The sequence below is a fragment of the Centrocercus urophasianus genome, unplaced genomic scaffold, assembly GCF_019232065.1.
Source record: "Centrocercus urophasianus isolate 14NV4802_14NV808 unplaced genomic scaffold, USGS_Curo_1.0 seq_27, whole genome shotgun sequence".
NCBI lineage: Eukaryota > Metazoa > Chordata > Aves > Galliformes > Phasianidae > Centrocercus > Centrocercus urophasianus.
In genome coordinates this window covers 11,423,589-11,443,192 of record NW_024884833.1, presented here as the reverse complement: position 1 = coordinate 11,443,192, position 19,604 = coordinate 11,423,589, and the positions used below count along the sequence as shown (strand labels likewise).

At 37.4% G+C, this 19,604-nt stretch overlaps 1 protein-coding gene across 8 annotated transcripts in view; it reads left to right on the top strand.

The window, feature by feature from the left end:
• The window catches only part of TLE1 (TLE family member 1, transcriptional corepressor), a 69,723-nt gene that overhangs the window by 20,616 nt on the left and 29,503 nt on the right, over nt 1-19,604 (top strand). For 3 of the 8 annotated variants that reach the window (XM_042826753.1, XM_042826758.1, XM_042826761.1), the window contains 3 exons: nt 521-625; nt 16,971-17,175; nt 17,922-17,938. In XM_042826753.1, coding sequence (XP_042682687.1) covers nt 521-625; nt 16,971-17,175; nt 17,922-17,938 — 327 coding nt within the window. The remainder of the gene's footprint in view (nt 1-520; nt 626-16,970; nt 17,176-17,921; nt 17,939-19,604) is intronic. The other 5 variants (XM_042826757.1, XM_042826760.1, XM_042826756.1 and 2 more) reach the window with 3 other exon arrangements.

Below are 19,604 nucleotides of genomic sequence, written 5' to 3'. Positions count from 1 at the left end.
GGTTGCAGACCTGCATCTGTTCTGAATGACTGTGATTGTAGCATATTGTAGTCAACTGCTGCTGCTATGTGTTGAAGGGTGTTATTTTGGGTGTGCCTTTTTAAACTCTACAGTTTACAGAGTATTTGCAGTTCATATTAGGATTCAGTGAAGCATTTATTCTTCACTTTAAGATTTCTGTAGGTTTTGCTGTGTTGACACAGTATATAAATGTTGAAATTACTTCTAGTGTGAAGATGACGTTACTGTCCTGCTAACCCTATTAAACATTAATTTTTTGAAAAATGAATAATCAATTTTGAAGGTGGCACTGGGGGAGAGATGAATTGGCTACAATCAGGGCTGTCATTTGCTTTTGATGGAAAGGATGAGAAATGGAGTACTGTTTCCTTTTTATCTGCATGAGATGTATCTTGCAAATAGCTTCAGCTTCTCCAAAGAAACTGCTTGTTCAGATATTTTTGTTCCTGGTTTTATTTGGTGCACAAATTCCTCCTTATACCCTTTCTTCTTTTAATAGCATCAGCAGCAAGTGGCTCAAGCTGTAGAACGTGCCAAACAAGTGACCATGGCTGAACTGAATGCCATCATCGGGGTACGTGGCCTTCCAGGTCTACCTCCTACAGTGTGTATAACTTGCTTTCATATATTATTTCTTTACTGTTTTTAAAATAAGCCTAATGTTTTGACATCTAACACTGTTTTGATGCTCAGTGTTGCACAAGTATGTTTGATTTTCTTGCACAGATTTTAGTAGGGATAAAGTTAATATTTTGCTTAGATTGCTGTGTGGAACAACTTCTACTGCAAGAAATGCAGTGATTAGGACAGTTGCTTGTTTATTTGTAAGTATTGTATGTCAGTTGAGGTAGTTACCTTTGCCTCATTCATTTAGTCCTTACAGCCTGTACAACTATTCATTCATCTTTCTTTTGCCTTCTTGCGAGTCTTTCATAAATTTTAAATTAGCAAGCTACTGAAAAGAAACTTCACTTGCTTTTGAAGTAGTATTAATTGACTGACGCAGGGCTCTAAAAGCCTTTCACCAAGTTTGTGCTTCTAAATATTCTGAAATAAGTTAATGCTACTTGCTTGTGACTGATTGTCAATCACAAGTCATTTGTTTTGCATTAATGAACTTTCTGAACCATACATTCCTTCCACTGCATGAGTTCATTTCCCCCCCACTAAGTCTAGAATATTTCTCATGTTTTCTGTCCTTCCAGACTAAGTGAAAGAAGTAGCGGAAACAAGAAGCCGTCCTTTCTGATTTTATTCATATGTGTGCGCCTTGAGCAGATTCAAATTACTCATTTATCAATTTATGTTAATTGCTTGTGAGAAGATGCCCTGCTGGTCTTTATGGTTCCCTCAGACACTTTGTAATGATAATTAGACATGCTGCTGTATGGATTAACAGTGCCATAGTCCAGTGACGTCTACAGACAATGGAACCAGTTAATCCATCTGTGCTTAAAATTACATCCCAACTGGAGATGGAAAAAAAAATAAGAGCAAGGGAGGATTAAAAGAATGAGCCTCAGCTTGAAAACTCTCCTTTCATCAGTTTCTCAATTGCAGATCTGCGGTCGGTTTGTCTGTGGTAAGCTATTGGCAGTCAATTAGGTGAAATAAACTGGGAGGGTGACCTTCATTTCCTCTTAATAGCTTTTCCTCCCTGAAATGGGGAGCTTCAGTGGATTTTCAGCTTAAATTTTATTCAAGCTGCTTTATTACACTTGACGGATTAGCTTTGCATAAACATACCCCTACCTTTCAAATCTGAGCTGTTTTTTCACCTTCATATAAAATTTGACTGTTACTTAGTTTGTTTGCTAATCACATTCTAAAAACCGTTGCAATTACATCTGTATTTGTCACAATGTCCTCTGTTCTTTGCTTGTGTAATGAATTACTTTATTTCAAAGATCAAATCAGGTATTCATAGAGCACATGTACATCTGTGATATTTGATTAGCAAAGATTAGAGAACTGTACTTTCTTGCATTTTTTTTTTGAAATGAGTTCTTTACAATGAAAATTGAATTGAAAGCTCTTTTTAATGAGCTACTTTTAAAGAATATTATATGCAGTAAATGGAAGTATGCATTAAAAGCATATTTAAAAACAATTCTACTGAGCTTAAGGTAGTGCTGCCTAGCCGACCAAATCTTATATCTTGATGATGTCATTCACCTCTTCTTAAGTCTGCATGAAATAGTGTTTTTAAAGCAATAGGGATCGTCAAGTACCATACACAATTAATAGGAGTAGAAGCCCCAGCTTTTTCACTTTTAAATAGACTGGGATTCATCAGAGTAAGCACTTCACTGTGTGTTCTGAAAGACTTCTGGGTGATGCCATATCAGCCCAAAACTGAGTAAGGAAATGATCACATTGGGTACGGTGTCTTTGGCTGTGTCTGTGTATGCCTATGTATTTTGCTAAAATTAGTTGTGTGACACAATGATCTTTTATAGCCTTATGTGGTCAGTAATTATCTTGTGCTGCAGAATAAGTTTCATGCTTTTGACATATGCTTGATTTTGTTTAAAAGGGGCCGTGTGCATCCTGAAAAATCCAAATAGCATAAAATTGGGTTGACAATTCAGTGGACCTTTGGTCTCCCTCACTGAGCACGCAGTGTGTCAAGCCCTCTCCCCAGAGGGGAGGAGACATCAGAGGCCTGTCTGTTTCTACACAAGGCAGCTGCGCTGGAAGTAAGCATGGCCTGGTCTGATAGCAGCTGTCAGTATTGTTTAGGGACCTGACTTAGTGTAAAGAACAATGGAAGGGCCATGCTGTTAAAGTGCAATCTCTTTCAAGATGAGAAAAGAAATAGTAGTTTAACGGTTTAGACGTCTATTATGAGCATGAAAGATCATGGAACTTTTTTTTAGAATGCAAATAGGCTGTAGCATTCTGTAACAGAAGAAGATTGCGTGCCCTCTAGGATTATACTACTGAGGATAGTTGTGTATAGTCAATTTTTAGAATAGAAAGAGTGCTGAACTTCTGTAGCTGCTGTCCACTTGGATAATTTCTCCGGACTAGATAAAATTTGCATTTTTGTTGGTGTTTAACTTTTTTCCTTCTTCATTTCTGTCTTAAAAGGTCACTGTTTTCTGGTACGAAGCAATTCAAGAGTTTCCCAGTTAGCTTGCCTAAATTAGAGCAAAAAACAGTTCTTGTTGCTGCTGGGCTCTGTTTGAATTCTAGAAGATAGCAAAGTCTTTAATTAGTGGGAATGTTTTCTTAATTTTTTTTTTTTCAAACCATCTTTATTTTATAAATGTCTTCCTAGTTGAAAAAAAAATGGAATCCTATTAGTGGACAAACTAGGTTAGTGACTGTTTTCCTCATGGACTGGTCAGATTCCTTTTGGAGAATTTGCAAAGTCAGAATTCACATTTTTGAGTCAGTGTATGGATATAGGATGTATGGATTTTTGAGTATGGATATATGTTAAGGATATATCTAAATAAAAAATAGAAACAAAATATTGACACATTAGAAAAAGAGTAATACAGTTGTTCTTGATTAGCTTACGAGTGCTAAACCTCTGGGTTGATTACAACTTGTGGTAATTATATTTTGGTCTAAATGGTTATATCTTTGGCCTTATGCTTTTCCTGCACGTGCTTGAAGGCTTAACTTTCCAGCTAGCTGTATAGCAGTGTAACTTTAAAAAAAAAAAAAAAAAAAAAGACCCAGAAACAAAAACAACAAAAAACCTTGTTTGTTTGTTTGTTTTTTGTAAATCGTGCTGTTTAATATTTGTTGTATTTAAAGTTGAAAAAAGTAGCAGGTATACTAGGTAGTAGAATAACAAGGCAGGGGGGAAGGAGGAAGAAAAATAGTAGCACAACAGCACAACACAAAACCACTTTAGATTCAAGGTACACCTGTAACTACTGTAGTTGCAAGAAGGGTTAAGGGAGAATACAGATCATAATATGGAGGAGTTTATAGGTAATCGTGGTTTAACTCAAAGGGATTTTTTTCACAGATATGATATCCTGGAAAGGTTCATACTGGGAAGGGTAAAAGATGGTTATAATTGATCTGTCTACCTAGATGTAAACAATGCAAATGTTTTAGATTTTTCTGCTTCAAAATTAACTGGAACAATTTCAAAGTAGAATACTATGCAAATATCTGAAATGAGAAATATAAGCAAGAAGCTGGAATATTTTTTATCATTGCATTTTAGATGCACTGTCTTTAAGTTTTGAGGTGGGTTGCTAATGGTTCTGTGAAATGAATACCTTCTGGACTGACAGTACTCTTGAGACTGATTGAGTTATAGGTCTCTTAGAGGTCCCTCCACTGTTGCATGTGGTGATTGGCTAAAGGATTAGCAAGATGCAGGATTATTTTTTCCCCTCTTGGCTGTGGTTGCCAGCTATCTCTGGGATTGTAGTGTGTGAAGCTTAAGAGGATGAGGTTAACCTCTTGAGGGTTTATTCTTATGAGTGTGTAGTTAATCCTTAGAAAGCCTATAAATAACTAGGCTGTATGTTTCATTATAAAATAGAAATACAGACTAGAGCAGAAATGAATGCAGAACTTAGTGCAAGGGAAGAACTAAGCAGCTGTAGCATTACTTTAGATCCTCCTCAGCCATGATTTGCATTATGCCTCAAGGGGAGGGGAAACTGTCTAGTTGCTTTAAATTAAATAAAATGAGATCTTGAGGTTGTATAATGAATGATAGAGGGCTGTAAATTCGACCACTTTGGAGTTGGAGAGAGGAATGAGTGAATGAAGCCTAAAGATTTAAAAAGAACTAAGAATGTAGTTCTTAGGAGAAGGAGAAGCAAATGCTATTGTAATAGGTGAAGTAAGAGGGGAAAAGTTCTGTTCTGGGGAGACTTTGAAGCAAAACAAAACTGAGTGATTGACAGGCAGAGCCAGTATGAGCAGGAAACTGTACACATATATTCTATCTTCAAGAATCTCAGCACTTAAGTATTAAACACCAACTCACTATATTTTTCTTGGAAGAAAGATGCTGACAGTAGAGGTAGGGATCTTGAGGAGGACTGGCTGGAGAAGAAGGGAACGCTTGATTTTGCTCTTGAATGAGGGATTAGCATGGATGGTTAGGATAGCCTTAGGAGCTACTGAAAATGTGGCAAAGTTATGGCTCATTATAGCAGTTTGCTGTATGTCATCAGAATGCTAAAGAGTTTTCAGGATTCCTTATATCTGGTAACTCCATTGATTACTAATTCTTCAGTTATCAGAGCTGCTGTCTTCTATAATGTTTAATTTACTGGGAATGTTCCATACTTTTATTAAAGGTGCTAGTTAATCGTAGCTTTTAAATCAAAAAACATTTAGTAACACTGAGACAGCAAAAGCAAGGGTTAGCAGTAGTAGTGTTTTGAAATGTTTTCTGAGGTGACTGATAGCGGATGTAGGGAATTTCCAGGAAGCTTGTGCATGGGTTGGAAAAGTGAAATGAACATGAATGTGGTAGTCTTATGACTAAGAAACTTTTCTTTGGTGTCTCTGAAACATGTTTGTAGTTGCTAGTATCTGGGACAAACAGGTGATATGTCACTTAAAGAACTATACTGAACTTTGGATTTTAACTTCCAAAAGTAAATTTCTGTTTAGATTACTATTTTTGTCCTCAGCAAGATTTAAATTTCTGAAGAATGAAAGAGCAAGGAGGAAAAGAAATGCTTTGTTATACTCATGTCTCAGTAATAAAAACTCACAGTGAGTAGTACTAAAGTCATTTTCAAATTGGTGTGTGCTTGAATTGGTTGTTTTTTGCCATTGTAATAGCAGGAGCATGCAAATGTATTTGGATGGCAATGGCATGCTACTGGTAATTAAAAATGCAAATACATAGATTTGGGGTTAGAAAGTGAGTAATAGTTGGAACTATTACTATAGTGGGTTGCCCCCAGGAAAAAAAAAAAAAATGTTGGCAGTTTCTTTAAGCCAGAAGCAGTGTGTTGACAGCTTCATTCAAGAGTCTTAAGGTTTGCATGTGAGTCTTCATAACAAGAAGTATGTACTTGTCTGATTTAAAAAGAAGAAAAGCCTGTCTTAATGCTGCCAGCAGTGAGAAGAAAATAACTTGTTTCATGAAAACAGCCAATGTCTTATCTGGATCAAAAGGTAGAGATTTAAGGTTATTTTCTGTTTTTTTTTTTTGTTTTTTTTTTAATGCTATTTTGAATTTGTTGCTTTCCTTCAGAATTGACAGGTCAAAGACATTTGAATACAATTGAATACAATTTGAATGTCTTCCTCCACAGAGACTTTTCTTTCTTACACTCTTCCTCTGTTCTTCTAGCCCATGCTACCCTGTGGCATCAGCCCTCTAATAGATCTCTCTGAAAGTAGTGCCTCCTGTTTATTTCCATGGAAATTACAACAGATGTAAAGAGCACAGTAACAGTATTTGACAGAGCAAATTCTCAGCTACAAAAAACAGTTTTTCAACATAGCCGTCACCATTACACGTTATTGGCAAAAATGCAGAGCTAAGAGCCTGCATGCTGTGCTTGTAGAAGTGTGCATAGCCATGTGGAGCATAGCTTGTCTTTCATGTCACTGTTGCCACTGCTGAAATGTACCACTCATCACCTTGCTATGTTCACATCCACTGCTCAGTCTCCACAAATGTTCAGCAAGTATTGCTGAATGTCAGTGGGTGCCATTTTTTTTTTTTCTCCAGGGAGGGATTCAGTGACATACCTTTGCTTTGTACACGCTTTCTTACCTGATGCCACTTTGTTAGACTGCCCCTCTGCTGCCATCTCTTGTATAACAACAAAATGTAATGGAATATTGATGGGAATGCTCAGCCTCTACTGCCAGGCAACTGACATTCACCTATGACATAATGGACCAACATAATAAAATAAGAGGCATTATTTTCAGAACAGTCCTTGTAAAAACTTCTGATTCATCCATTGATGTGTTCTTTTTTCTCTAGTACTAACTTCATTTTTGCACTTTTGACCTAAGGGGGAAATGTGTCACTGTTAGTGCAGGGGTCTTTAGAACTTGATCTTCTGTGGCTCATCTCTAGCATTTGTTATAAAACTCTTAAGATAGGATCTGTTATTATTCCAGACTCTTAATAAACATTTTCAGAAGAATTGCCTTCACTGGAAAAGTTTACATATAATAAATATACACAGGAACTTCTATAATTTTATAAGTACATAATTGCATACACGAGTATGCCTGTACATATAAGGTTATGCTAGGTAGCAAAAGAGCTTCATTTTTCTGATCTTGCTATTTTGCTGGATAGAAGCATTAACAGTGCTTCTGTGGGTCTGTACTTGTTATGAGAGGAGTTCTGGGCTTGTTTACTTCCCTCCTCCATGAAAGCAGTATTGAGAACCTCTTCTGTTCTCGAAAGCCCTTGTATGGATGCAGCTGTACCAATGGAGTGCTAATGCACCCTGGAGAGAAGATGCTGCTGAACTGGAAGAATTCCATCTGCTGGCAGGATTCTGTGTCCTCACTGGAGAGCCCTCCCAGTGTGGAACAAGCTACAGCAGCTCCCAAGAATAGCTAGGCTGCTAATGCAGGTTTGCTCTTGTGAAAGTGTTAGTCATTCTGGCAGGGCTATATACTTATTTCCTCTCAATGGGATGTTAAAAATTATGCAATTTATAATTATCACAGAATTTTTCTTAAATAGCTAATTGATATTTTAGAAAAACAGCTGACTTTTCACTGGGTGTGGTAACAAATCCATTTGGGTGGGTCCACCCACATCTGTCACTCTAAAAGTAATCTTTTTGAAGTACCCTGAAGTGTAATATCTCTTCATCTTTTTAATTCCAGTGCTTGACTTGTTCTCTAAAATGCTAGAAGGAAGGGCAGAGAAGGCTAGCTGTTAAAAGTGAGACTGAAAAGCACAGCAAATATTAAAGTTGTTGATCAGCATAGAGCTAAGGAAAAGATAAAGTACCACTTTCTCCTTTTCAGTCTGTGTGTCTGATCTGTAACAGTGATGTGGGAACAAATTAATAGTTAACAAGCTGGCCTTTTATTTTTTTATTTTCTATTTGCATTATATTGCAGAGCACTGAAAAGCTGTTTGTCTGTTCTTATGGAGCTAACTACTGTTTTAGAAATGGGATCTTGTGATTTCACAGGAATACTCTGTGTGTACTTGTAGATAGGCTGGTAATGACTGCAATACTTGAATTGATAGCAACCCAAGCCTTTTTTGTGATGAGATGTCATTTTCCTTATTTAAAAAAAACTGAATTCTTCATGAAATACAGAACGTATTATAAGACATTTACTGGAATACACATTTCATACCTGCTAGTGGTTTTTAGGAACTCTCAAAAAGGCTTTCAGTTATTTTAGTGGACAACTGAATTTAGAGTTTTGCTACTTAAGTTCAGGTTTCAAGGTAACTACTTTGGCTGCTATTGAGAATTGCTTTCCCAGTTCCATTTTTCCAATTCTTTAGAGATAAGCTATATACATACATGGTTTGTTTGCCCCAGGTGAGGATCTGTCTTCTCATGTGTGTTTTAATTTTTCCATGGAATAGTTTTTCTTCTGAAATACACTGCTAATCAACAGATATGTATTATTGTTTCAGAGAAGTTGGTATGACAGCTTTTTGACTGCAAGTACTTTTTTTCTTCCTTTTGATAAAAAATACCTTTTAACCTTACAGAGGAAGCATATGGGGAGTTGTTATGCTTTTAACTTTCTTTACATTAGGAAGATTAAAGGATGTATTTTGATCTCTACACAAAAGGAAGAAGAAACAGGCTCTAGAGTTGACCATGTTCAGTATTTCATGGCAAAACTGTGCAGTACAAATCTGTAGAAGTATGTTTTACAGTGGTGTAGGTATGCATCGGTGTAAAATTGTAGTTAGAGCACTGGTGCATGAAACATGTTTGGTTTGTTTTTCTTCCTGAATCATTTGAAATCAATCTTGCTTTTCCTATTTAAAATTTCCCAAGAACAAAGAGAAGAAGAGAGATGATTGCTATGGGATCCTCCTTGAAAAGAGAGATGAAAAGGAATCCTGAAAAGGAAGGATATAACACCAAAGAAAGAGGGAGTCTGGTCATAGGGTGGACAAGGATTTAAGAAAGGAAAACAGAAATAACATAAAATCGTATACTTAATATTTTTTTACAGTACTTGAGTGCTTTTTACATGCTATTTTGTATCTGCTTTTCTCTGGGTTTTATATATAGATAAAGGTGGCAGAAAGTCTGACTTTATTAGTGTGCTTGAAGTTTCTCTATCAGCAGAGCAGTGAAATATAACTTCTCAGCCTTACTTCAACTATCTTAGATGAAGTTAATTTGTGGGGAGGGAGGGGGAATTGTGGGGAGTATGTGGGGGGGAGCAACCTTTATGCCAGTATATCTTGCGTTTTTTGTTCTGTGTGAGGCAATTTGTACAGCCCGTACTGTTTCAAAAACCTTGGTAAGATGTGCAGTTGAGATTTATTAGTATACTTTGAGGTATTTGAAGAAGTGGAACTAAGAACTGTGAAAATTTTCTGAGACTATTCTGTTCAGAAGTCTGACAGTTTAAAACAAATTCCTGTAATAAAAATAGCAACAAAGAAAGAAACTTGATTACTCATCTTCTTTTGTACTCTTTGATATTTGCTTTCTGATATCTATCCTCTACTCAGTAAAATGTTTGATTTTTAGAATGGAGTTGAAGATGAGTGGTAATACTCAGACATTATCTAGGCATTTTCTGTAGTAAGCATGAAAAAGAAAAAAGATTTCTTTTCCCATGAAACAGTCTGGTTTTAAAATAGTTATGTCACTGTCACACAAATTTTGTCTGAAATATTTTTGCATATGTTTTGCCAATCTGTCCTTCTGTGGACTTAAGTCTCTGTAACAAAGTGACATTTCATGTTATATATAGATGGAAAAGGCTTGCTGAAGATGCTTTCTTTGTGTGAGGAAACCTTTTCTTCCCTTACCCTAGTCAGTGTGACTTGTTTACATAATGGATAGTTGTACAAACTTACGAAGATTCCATTCTTGGCTCAGAGGCCAGAGATGCTGTAGCAGGCATTTTCAAGTTTGTTTGATAGCTTCCTATCTGTCAAAATTAAGTCAGAACTTTTAGAAGAGGAATTGGACATCTTGGTGAGATCCTCCTGAGCCTTTTCTCTAGGATAGTCATCTTTGTCATCTTCATGACCTTTCATTGGACTTTTGCAGTAGATCCAGGCTCCTTTTGCATTGCGAAGGGAGCCCAGAACTGGATACAGCACTACAATTTTGTCATTACCAGTCCTGAGAAGAAGGCAAGCGTTACTTCCCTGGACCTGCTGATTATACTTTGCCTAGTACAGACAGGGTTATCATTAACCTTCTCCATATCAAGAGCATGCTGACGGACATGTTCAGTGTAGTGTCTACCAGAACTCTTGAGACTTTTTCTGCAGAGCTGCTTTTAAGCTGCGTGGTTTCCAGTATGTACGTGTGTTTGTGGCAGTTCCTCAGTCCTGCCGGATGCAGGACTTTTTATTTCCTCTTGTTGATCTTCAGATTGGATATTAGGTAAAAAATTCCTCTCAGATTGATAAGACTTTGAAAGAGGCTACCTGGAGATGTGTTGGGGTCCACTGTCCCTGGAGATTTTCAAGAGAAGTGTAGGTGTTCCACTGAGGAACATGGATTTTAGAGGGCATGGTGGTGTTGGCTGAGCAGCTGATCTTAGGTAGTCCTAGTGGTCTTTTCAACTTTAATGACACCAAGAACGTAAAGAAACTGTTAGCACATTTTGTAATCAGTTTGTCTAATAGTTGATAATATTAAGGAAAATGAAGCATCCAAAAGCAGAGAAGTGGAAACACACCATTACTGAAGTAAAGTTAGAAAATTGAGGAATAAGTAAGCAATCCATGCTGAACGGTCTTGTCTGAATATGATTATGTATTAGTCTCCTCATTTTTGTAGGGAAGAATGTGGGTGTATTCTTAAAGGAAAGTTTTGTCATCATTCAAAATGTTCACACCTATTAGCTCTTCTAAAGCAACTAATTTAAATGCAAGTAATGAATTGATGGGTTAGGCTGTCAAATGAGAGTACTCTTATAGGTTAGGCTGTTGTGAATGTGAATGATGTGTTGTTTTCTGTTTGCTCCTGGTTGGTTTGTTTTTTTTTTTTTTTTCAAAGTGAGGTAGTATACTGGATCTGACAGGAGCATAATCTTATGTTGTTTCCATTTTTTTTGAAAGGTTACAATTACAGCACTGTTCCTAGGAATTTTTTTTTTTAATGTGAGAGAAAAGATTGTTGTGTTGTCAGCTGGCTGTAGCTGGCTGTTTGTGTTTTCGCACTGGCACTCGTGTTCTTGGCCATAAACATCTGATACCGATTCTCACCTCCTTCTGCCTGATCACGCAAATGAAAAACTTGAAGATATTCCTTTGGGAAGGGAGAGAATATGGAAATGCAAATGAATGCAGTAACTTTTTTTTAAAAAAAGTTTTTCTTATGTATCCGTCTCCTTGCTTGATTTCAACAAAGTTATGTTAATTGTGCTCTACAGAAATTGACATGAATTAGCTCCCCCTGCATTTGGATCTCTGAATCACTCTTGCCCTCAACAGGTGTCTGGGGGGGGGGTGGGAGGGGGTGGGATACAAAAATAGTATTTGCAGAACGGGTGCTGATAAGGATTTCTAGAACTCTACTCTCAAATGATATTTCAGAAAGGCACTGGAAGAATCATCTGTTATAGTTTGGAACCACATATAGCCTTTTTCCACTGTTTGAGTTTACATGGAGAAGGAAGATTGTAGGACTTCATGGTCAATGTTAATAGACAAGGAGCCAAAAAGAGGTGTCTTGCTGTGATGTAGATTTTCTATGCATGAACAAAGGCTTACTCTAACTGCTGCTGGAAGCTTGCAATAGAGATTGAAAATTAATTGTGGTTAAAGAGCTCATTATAGCTAAAACTAGAATGTTGGACATAAAGGACTTTTAGAATTGCTAGGAAGTCCTTGCTTGGAGAAGCAAGGGCTGTGTTTTTCACATGTTAATTTTGGGGTCTTCGCAGTCTGGTTGGGGGTTAGTAGGAAAAAAAAAAAAGAGGTAATAAAATCTAATTCAGCTGAATGTATATTTCTTTCCTCCCTTTGAAAATATAAAGAACTTCTGCTTTTGCAACGAAATGTTGAGTGAACTATTGATGCTCTTAAAATCAATGCTCTGGCTAATTATCTCAGTGCAGTTACTTAGGTATGCATCACTGCTCTCTTCTCTGCTTCCCATATCCCTCTGAAGCTGGACACAGCCCTTACTCTGCAAGTAATGATAATAATTGGTAGTAAGACAGACCTGTTACTCATCCTTCTTCGAGCACATTTCTTATGGCAGGTGTCTAGTTTTTAATTAAGTGCTAATGAACATGCCTAGTGGACCATGGTACTGCTGCCAAGTTCTTCAGTTTTATATCTCACTGCTACTAAGCTCTTAAAAGGTGACAGAGCAGGCATTAGTGTCTTTGAAGTGACAGGAAAGTCATTATATGCATAACATAATTGTTTCTAGGATCTACAGTGGCAAATGCCTAGCTACTAAATACATCTGGTGGGCGCTACTGTTATCCATCTCCCCAGTCTTTAGTTTTTCTCTTTATGTGCAGATTTTCCCCTCTTAGAAAGAGTGCAATATACTCTTAACAATTAAAGATGTATAAATAAGAAAATAATAGGGCAAGAGTTTCTGGAAAGGGTCATCTTTATCTGTGTGTTAGGAAGAACTTTGGAGCCTATTGTAAATAGGATATAAAACATAAATCGTATACATCAATCTTAAGCTTCAGTGGCTCTCAGTTAATAAACATTAAACCCAATCTACACCACTGATATTAAAGACCATGATCAAATTTCCAGTCTTCAGTCTGTTCAGTGTTGTGCATTTCAGCATCTTTGCAGACCACTTTCCACTGTTGCCCTCAGTAACCATTTTGGAAAGCATTAAGGTGTTGTGTGGCGCAGAGATGCATTTTCCCCTTGGAGCTTTCATATTCTGCTCTACACATTAAATAGAGCATTGCTTCCTGGCTAACATATGCAGTACTATCAGAGAAAGCAGTTGTTGCCATTTTTGTCACATATTTTCAGCTTCAAGGACTTTATTCTAATAAATTAATCTGTTCCTCATTTCTAGGGTTTTCAAAATACATTGGATGTGAGTAGGCTACAAAGTAGAGCTGGGGTAATTGCAGATAACATGTCCCTAGCAGTCTGGTTTCTAAAGACATCAAGCAATGCTTCCTGTAATTGTGTGGATTTACTTGTTTGCTAATTAAACTGGGCAAGAGAGGTAAGAAAAAAGGGAATCTTCTTGAAGCCATAGGGACAAGAATGGAAATAATTTAACTTCATTTCCCTGTTTTGATTTTTTTTTTTTCATGCTCATTCTGTGAAAGATGTTAATTTGAGCTCACTGTTGAAGAAAAGAGGTGATTTCTCTCCATGAAACTGTTTAGAGGGAGAGAAATCACTTCCTGTTCTTAGCCCATTTCATACCACAGCTAGGTAAACTAGTATAATAGGACAAGACCAAGGCTATGAATGTATTACAGTACTGTGGATGCATGTGTGTTGCATGCCTTAAAGGGAAAATGTCCACATGGTTTAGGTGGTCATAGATGAGGTGAATGAATTAAGTACCATCTCTCTTAAAGAATCATCTTAAAGAATCACAGAGTCATCAAGATTGGGAAAGAACTCCAAGGCCATTCCACCCAACTGTCTTCCTACCACCAATATTTCTCAATACAACATCTAAACATTTCTTGACCACCTCTAGGGTCACTAACTCTACCACCATCCTGCTCAGTCCGTTCCAGTGCCAGACCACACGCTTGGAGAAGTATTTCCTAATGTCCAACCCAAATCTCTCCTGTTGCGACTTGGGGCCATTCCCTGTAGTTACCTGGGAGAAGAGGCTGACCTTTAGGCTCCCCACAGCCTCCCTTCAGGTAGTTGTAGAGAGGGGTATAGTCATCCCTGAGCTTCCCCTTCTCTAGAACTAAATAATCCCAGTTCCCTCAGCTGTTCCTCATAAGGCCTCTGCTCCAGACCCCTCACCAGCTTTACTGCCCTTCTCTGGGGCCTAGTGTCTTTCTTATAGCCAGGGGCCCAAAAGTGATCACAGTGCTGAAGGTGCAGCCTCACCAGTGCTGAATACAAAGGGATGATCACTAACCTGCTACTGCTGGCAACACTATTTCTGATACAAGCCAGGATGCCATTGGCCTTGTTGGCCATGCTAGCTCATGTTCAGCTGAATGTTGACCGCTGCCCCTAGGTCCATTTCCTCTACGCAGTCTTCCAGCCACTCTGCCTCAAGCCTGTAGCATTGCCTTGGGTTGTTGTGGCCCAAGTGCAAGACCTGGAATTTGGTCTTGTTGAACTTCATCACACTGATTTCAGCCCTGTGACCCTGCCTGTCCTGATCTCTCAGTAGGACTCTCCTACCCCTGTGAAGGTCAGTGATGCCTCCCACCTTAGTGTTGTCTGCAAACCTACTGAGGGCACACACAGTGCCCTCATCAAGGTCATCAATAAAGATATTGAACAGGACAGGCCCCACTGCTGACCTCTAGATGTGACTGCATTCACCATCAGTTGTGGAGACTGGACAGTTCTTAACACAGCAAAAAGTGTATCTGTCCTACCAGCTTCTCCAGGGGAATGATGTGGGAGACAGTGTCGGTAGCTTCGCTAAATTCTTGGTAGATTACGTCTGCAGCCTTTGCATCATCCACCTGGCAGATCATTCGATCATAGAAGATCAGGTTGGTCAAGCAGGAACTGCCTTTCATGAAACCATGATGGCTAGCCCTCATCCTCCTGTTGTTCTGCACATGGTGTGTGATTTCCTTCAAGATGATCTGCTTCAAAACCTTGCAAAAGATCAAGTTGTCCCCTGATTTGAGGAATTGTTCTGGAATTTACTGATACAGTCTGGGAGGATAAGTTATCTTTTTCCTTGGAGCCTCGATGAAAAAAATAAACTAGATTGCATTTCTGTCAGACTTTCTGTGCTCTTTATGAATACTTCTGAAGAAGAAGAAGCAATTATGTTTCACTACTTTATTTTGTAGGAGGTAGTAAATGTTTCAAATAAAAATAACTCTAAATATATCCTTCAAAATGTTACTTTTTAGGTTCTTAAAAATATTAAAAGAAAAAAGTCTTGTCTCTTGCCTTTAACAGGTACGTGAGGGTTGGAAAGAATAGCGATGAGAATGTATGCATTCCTGCAAAGGCTAATTAAGCCTTTTACACTGTGTTTGAAGAGGAATTTGTGAAATTCTTGTGTGAGAAGACAAAACATTCATAAAATCATGGCTTTGTTGAATAGCCTGAGGGGATTGTGGTATTTTTCTGGGGTTTATACTATGTATCAAAAACAAGTAAATGATGGCTGATTTGCAGTTGGGGACAACAGAAAAGTGAAAGCATTTCAAGTTTAGTCCGGAGTTCTGCAGTTTCATCTGTTTATGTCTACAGACATTCTTAAAAAGCTCATGGCATGTGTTAGGAGAGAAATGAAAGCATGGAGTACACTCATCTGAATAGTAATTACATTCTTCTGTAGGTAGTTATGCAGATGTTATGTCAATGGTTTATCATAAAGTCTTGGAACCTATGGAAGAATATATTTTAGATTTTTTTGGACTGGGTATTTTGGAGTAATTTGTGAAGTATTGTGAGTTTTATTTTACCTTTATTCCAAGTGAGTTTATAGTACCTTACAGCAGAACTGTAACAATGTTAGCTGCTCTTACTAGGATAGATGGCATTCAGTGGATCAGTCTTTCATGCCTGGCTAAGACATCCTGTTCAGATACTTGCTTGTATGACATCTGTTTCATCCAATGAGCGGAGTAATATTCTTTGGCTACTTTTATGCTGTTTACTTTCAGCAGAGGGATGGTGGAATATGGTTAAAGGAGAAAGATTTGTTGTCTTTTGTTCATGTGTCCAGGCCCAAGAAAGCAAAAAATAGGAAGAATTTCTCTTTTCCTGTAGCAAACTAAAGGGGAGCTATGACTAAGCTAAAGGTGGTTTTGAAACCTAAGTTTCTGAATGAATCTGTGCTGAGCAATTTGGACAAAGTTAAATGGTTTGCTGGTCTTGGAAAACGTTAGTAGAACCATAACAACTTCAACTAGAAAATAACTTTCCCACATTGAGTAAATACTAAGATATTCCATTTTAGGGAATTTGTTCCTAAAATTGCTTGAAGTTCATGTTGCCAGTTTGGCTACTGGGTTTTACATCCACTCTTTTGTACTCATGTTGCTATCTGAGTTTGGAATAGATTTTAATTTATTAGTACCATGTTTGCTTTGGAATTTCCATTATCTTATTAATGTTATTTGGAATACCTGGATTTTAAACTCAAAATTTATTCCAAAGCATAATGTTTGTTAACAATTTTCTTCACAAGCTTAGCTAGAAAAAAAATATAGATATAGCTACAAGAAGTATAAAGTTCCTGTTTTCACACTTGAGGAGCACGGCATGGCTTGGATTTTGTCAGTGAATTTTTTGTTTTCCTAAGCCAGTGCTATGCCTCCCTATAGAAAGGGAAAGGTAGTGAAGCCTTCTTTGGAATTCTGCAGATTCTGCTGCTGATCTTTGTCACTGGTGATATTATGACAAAGACTGGCTGTCCAAAACAAAGTGACTTTTGGTAGTCTAATGTTTTTCTCAGACTCTATAGCAGATATTCAGCTAGCCTTCTTTGCTTTGTGGAATGTGATCAGAAGTGTCCACAGACAGCATGATGTAGTGCAGTGTCTAGTGTGCTGGGACAAACAGGAGAACCTAGATTAAATAATAATAAAAATCCACTGTTGGTTCTCAATAACTAACCAAACCTATTCTCCCTTCTCCTTCCCAAATCACATTATTCTTCTGGGGATGATGATGCCACTGGGAACAGCAGCAGCAGTTGCAGGCTCAACATCTCTCCCATGGCCATGGACCTCCAGTGCCTCTAACACCACATCCATCAGGACTTCAGCCTTCAGGAATCCCTCCACTTGGAAGCAGTGCTGGCCTCCTTGCCCTTTCTAGTGCTTTGGGTGGTCAGTCTCACTTGGCAATAAAAGATGACAAGAAGCATCACGATGCAGAGCACCACAGAGGTGAGAGGCATGGCAGACCTGATTAGGACACTGTCAGATTTGAGCATTGCTGCGAATTATGTGCATCTCTAAAGAAATTGAGTTTTATAGAATAACAACTAACTTCTGGCAAACTTAAAAATGTCTGCATATATACCAGTGAAGCAAAATTCAGCTTGGAAATTTTCAATATTTTAAATGGGGATCACTAGGTGTCATGTGCTCTGTAGTTTGCGGGGCATTTTGACATTCTGGTAAATGTTTAGTGTAACACCAGTGGCCTGCACCATATTGTGGAAAACTGTTAAACTGCATAAATGGGTAATTTTTTAAAGCAAATAATGTCGTTAAGTGGGTGGGTGGGATAGTAGGGAGGAATGAGAATTTCAATTTTGAAGTGAATGTGTTCAAACAAAAGATTTAGGTAATTGCATCTGTTGCTTTAGTTTGGTAGGCTTAAATTCTAGTGTGCGATTAAATATCGGGCAAAATTGCACTTGACTAATTTTTGAAAAGAAAATAATTTATTATGTCATGAAATAAAACTAGGCTTTGTGTATGGTTAAACTGTAAATCTTGTTTACAAAATACTGTAATTTTCAGGAGATCACTGTATTAGGAATGTGCAATGACTCATATAAATAAAAGCCATTTTAAAACTGTTCGTGGCTTGTGTTCTAATTTGTTTTCCCCCCTTTTTTATTTCTGTTCTTGCCTCTGTGTCTGAACGGGCATGTCTGTGCATTTCTTGGTTACTACGGGAGCAGACAGAGAGCCAGGCACAGTAAGTACCGACACTCCTGCTAATGTTTCCACTTCTACATTAAGTAATGATCAGAAGTTGTATTGTTTGTCTGTCTTGTCTTCCTTTTTGTCATTTTCACGGTACTGGGCTTATTTGTCTACAATTAAAATATCTCTTGGTTTATGCAGAACGTTGTGTTGAGTGTTTTGATAAGACGATTATAGGAACCAGGTTTCTGAGCAGAATGATTTCAGGGATACTTGATCTTAATTTTGTTTATTAAAAAAAAAAGATGTGCTTACAAATCAAACAAACCTTTTATTGCAACTTAGTTTATAACATTGATTCAGAGTTAAGATGTTTATTCTAGGATTTTCAGGAATAGAGTTGCAAAACAGGTGGTAAATCATTGTTATGACTGTGTTTGGCCTTAGCATTTTATTTAATTGAATCTGGACAGACTCCTTTACTTCTTAATTTGTGCTTTCCTGATAGTACTTTTTTCTTTTAGACACAAACTGCAGTACAGTTTGCCTAAGAGAATCTTTAAAAAGAAAAATAATCAGCCAAATATCATAATTGTAACAGCTTTTTAAGTGGTTATGTCTTGAATGATTATTGCTATACTAATCTGTTAATCTGCTGGAGATGGCCACATGCAGCTTTCACATTGAGTAACAAAGCTAGCTCTGCTTGTTGATGCCATAGGTGAATTTGAGTTCTCTTTGTTTTTTCTTCTCAATTAGAAGAAAAAAGAAACAGTTATAAATTAACAAATAAGTTTATGGTACTAAACTCCTCATTTTATTGTTTGGTCTTTGTTTTGTTTTCTGTTTGATTTTGGTTTGTGGGTTAGTTGGTTTTCTTCTTGCTTGCTTGTATTTTAATAGAAGGATATGACAATTGCTTTACCAAAAGCTCCCTGCATGTATTTTGAGACAGTTGTTTTCAGCTTCTGTAGCTATTGAGTTACAGAAGTTAAAAGTCTTTGCCAGTTTAACTGTGGAACTAATTTCAAGCTGTGTTTTCCTGAAACCTTGGATCTATGAGGGTGTATTTCTTTGAGCGATACTAGGCAAGAGTGGGATTCTCAATGTCTTTCTTAGGAAATGAGGAAGGAGGTTTGCAGTGTGTGTGTTTGTCTGTGAGTATGTGAGAATGTGCATATACAGTTAGGAGATACAGTGGCTTTGACATTTGGCTTGGTGGTTATGCTGTTTCTTCTTCTTGCTCTCCCCAGCCTTCTCCATGTACATGATCATATATAGTATGCTATAAGATTTCACTAAGTAACATCTTTAAAAGGATAGTTCAGGGTGCTCTTATACCCCTTCTCTTCCTGTTTCTCTTCAGTTGCAAAAGTGCCAAGTGTTTTTGTGTTCAAAAATTTGATATTCCACAATGTTGTGAAATTCAGACTCAAAATATTACATGTAGTTTAGAATAGATCTTGCCTTTGAACAAACTTTCAAAATTAAATTTTCTTTTCTGGAGGTTTGCCGTATCAATTGCTTAGTTTAGTCTGTGTGTGACTTTTATTTACAGAACATAAAACTCTTACTCCAGTTACTTCTAGTGCATCTGTGTAACTTATGATTGGTTATTGACTGTATGGTAACTGGCTATTTTTTCATTCTGTTAGTACTAACTGACCAGTAAACAACCTAAAGTTTTTTTTTTTTTTTTTTTTTTTTTTTTAAAAAAA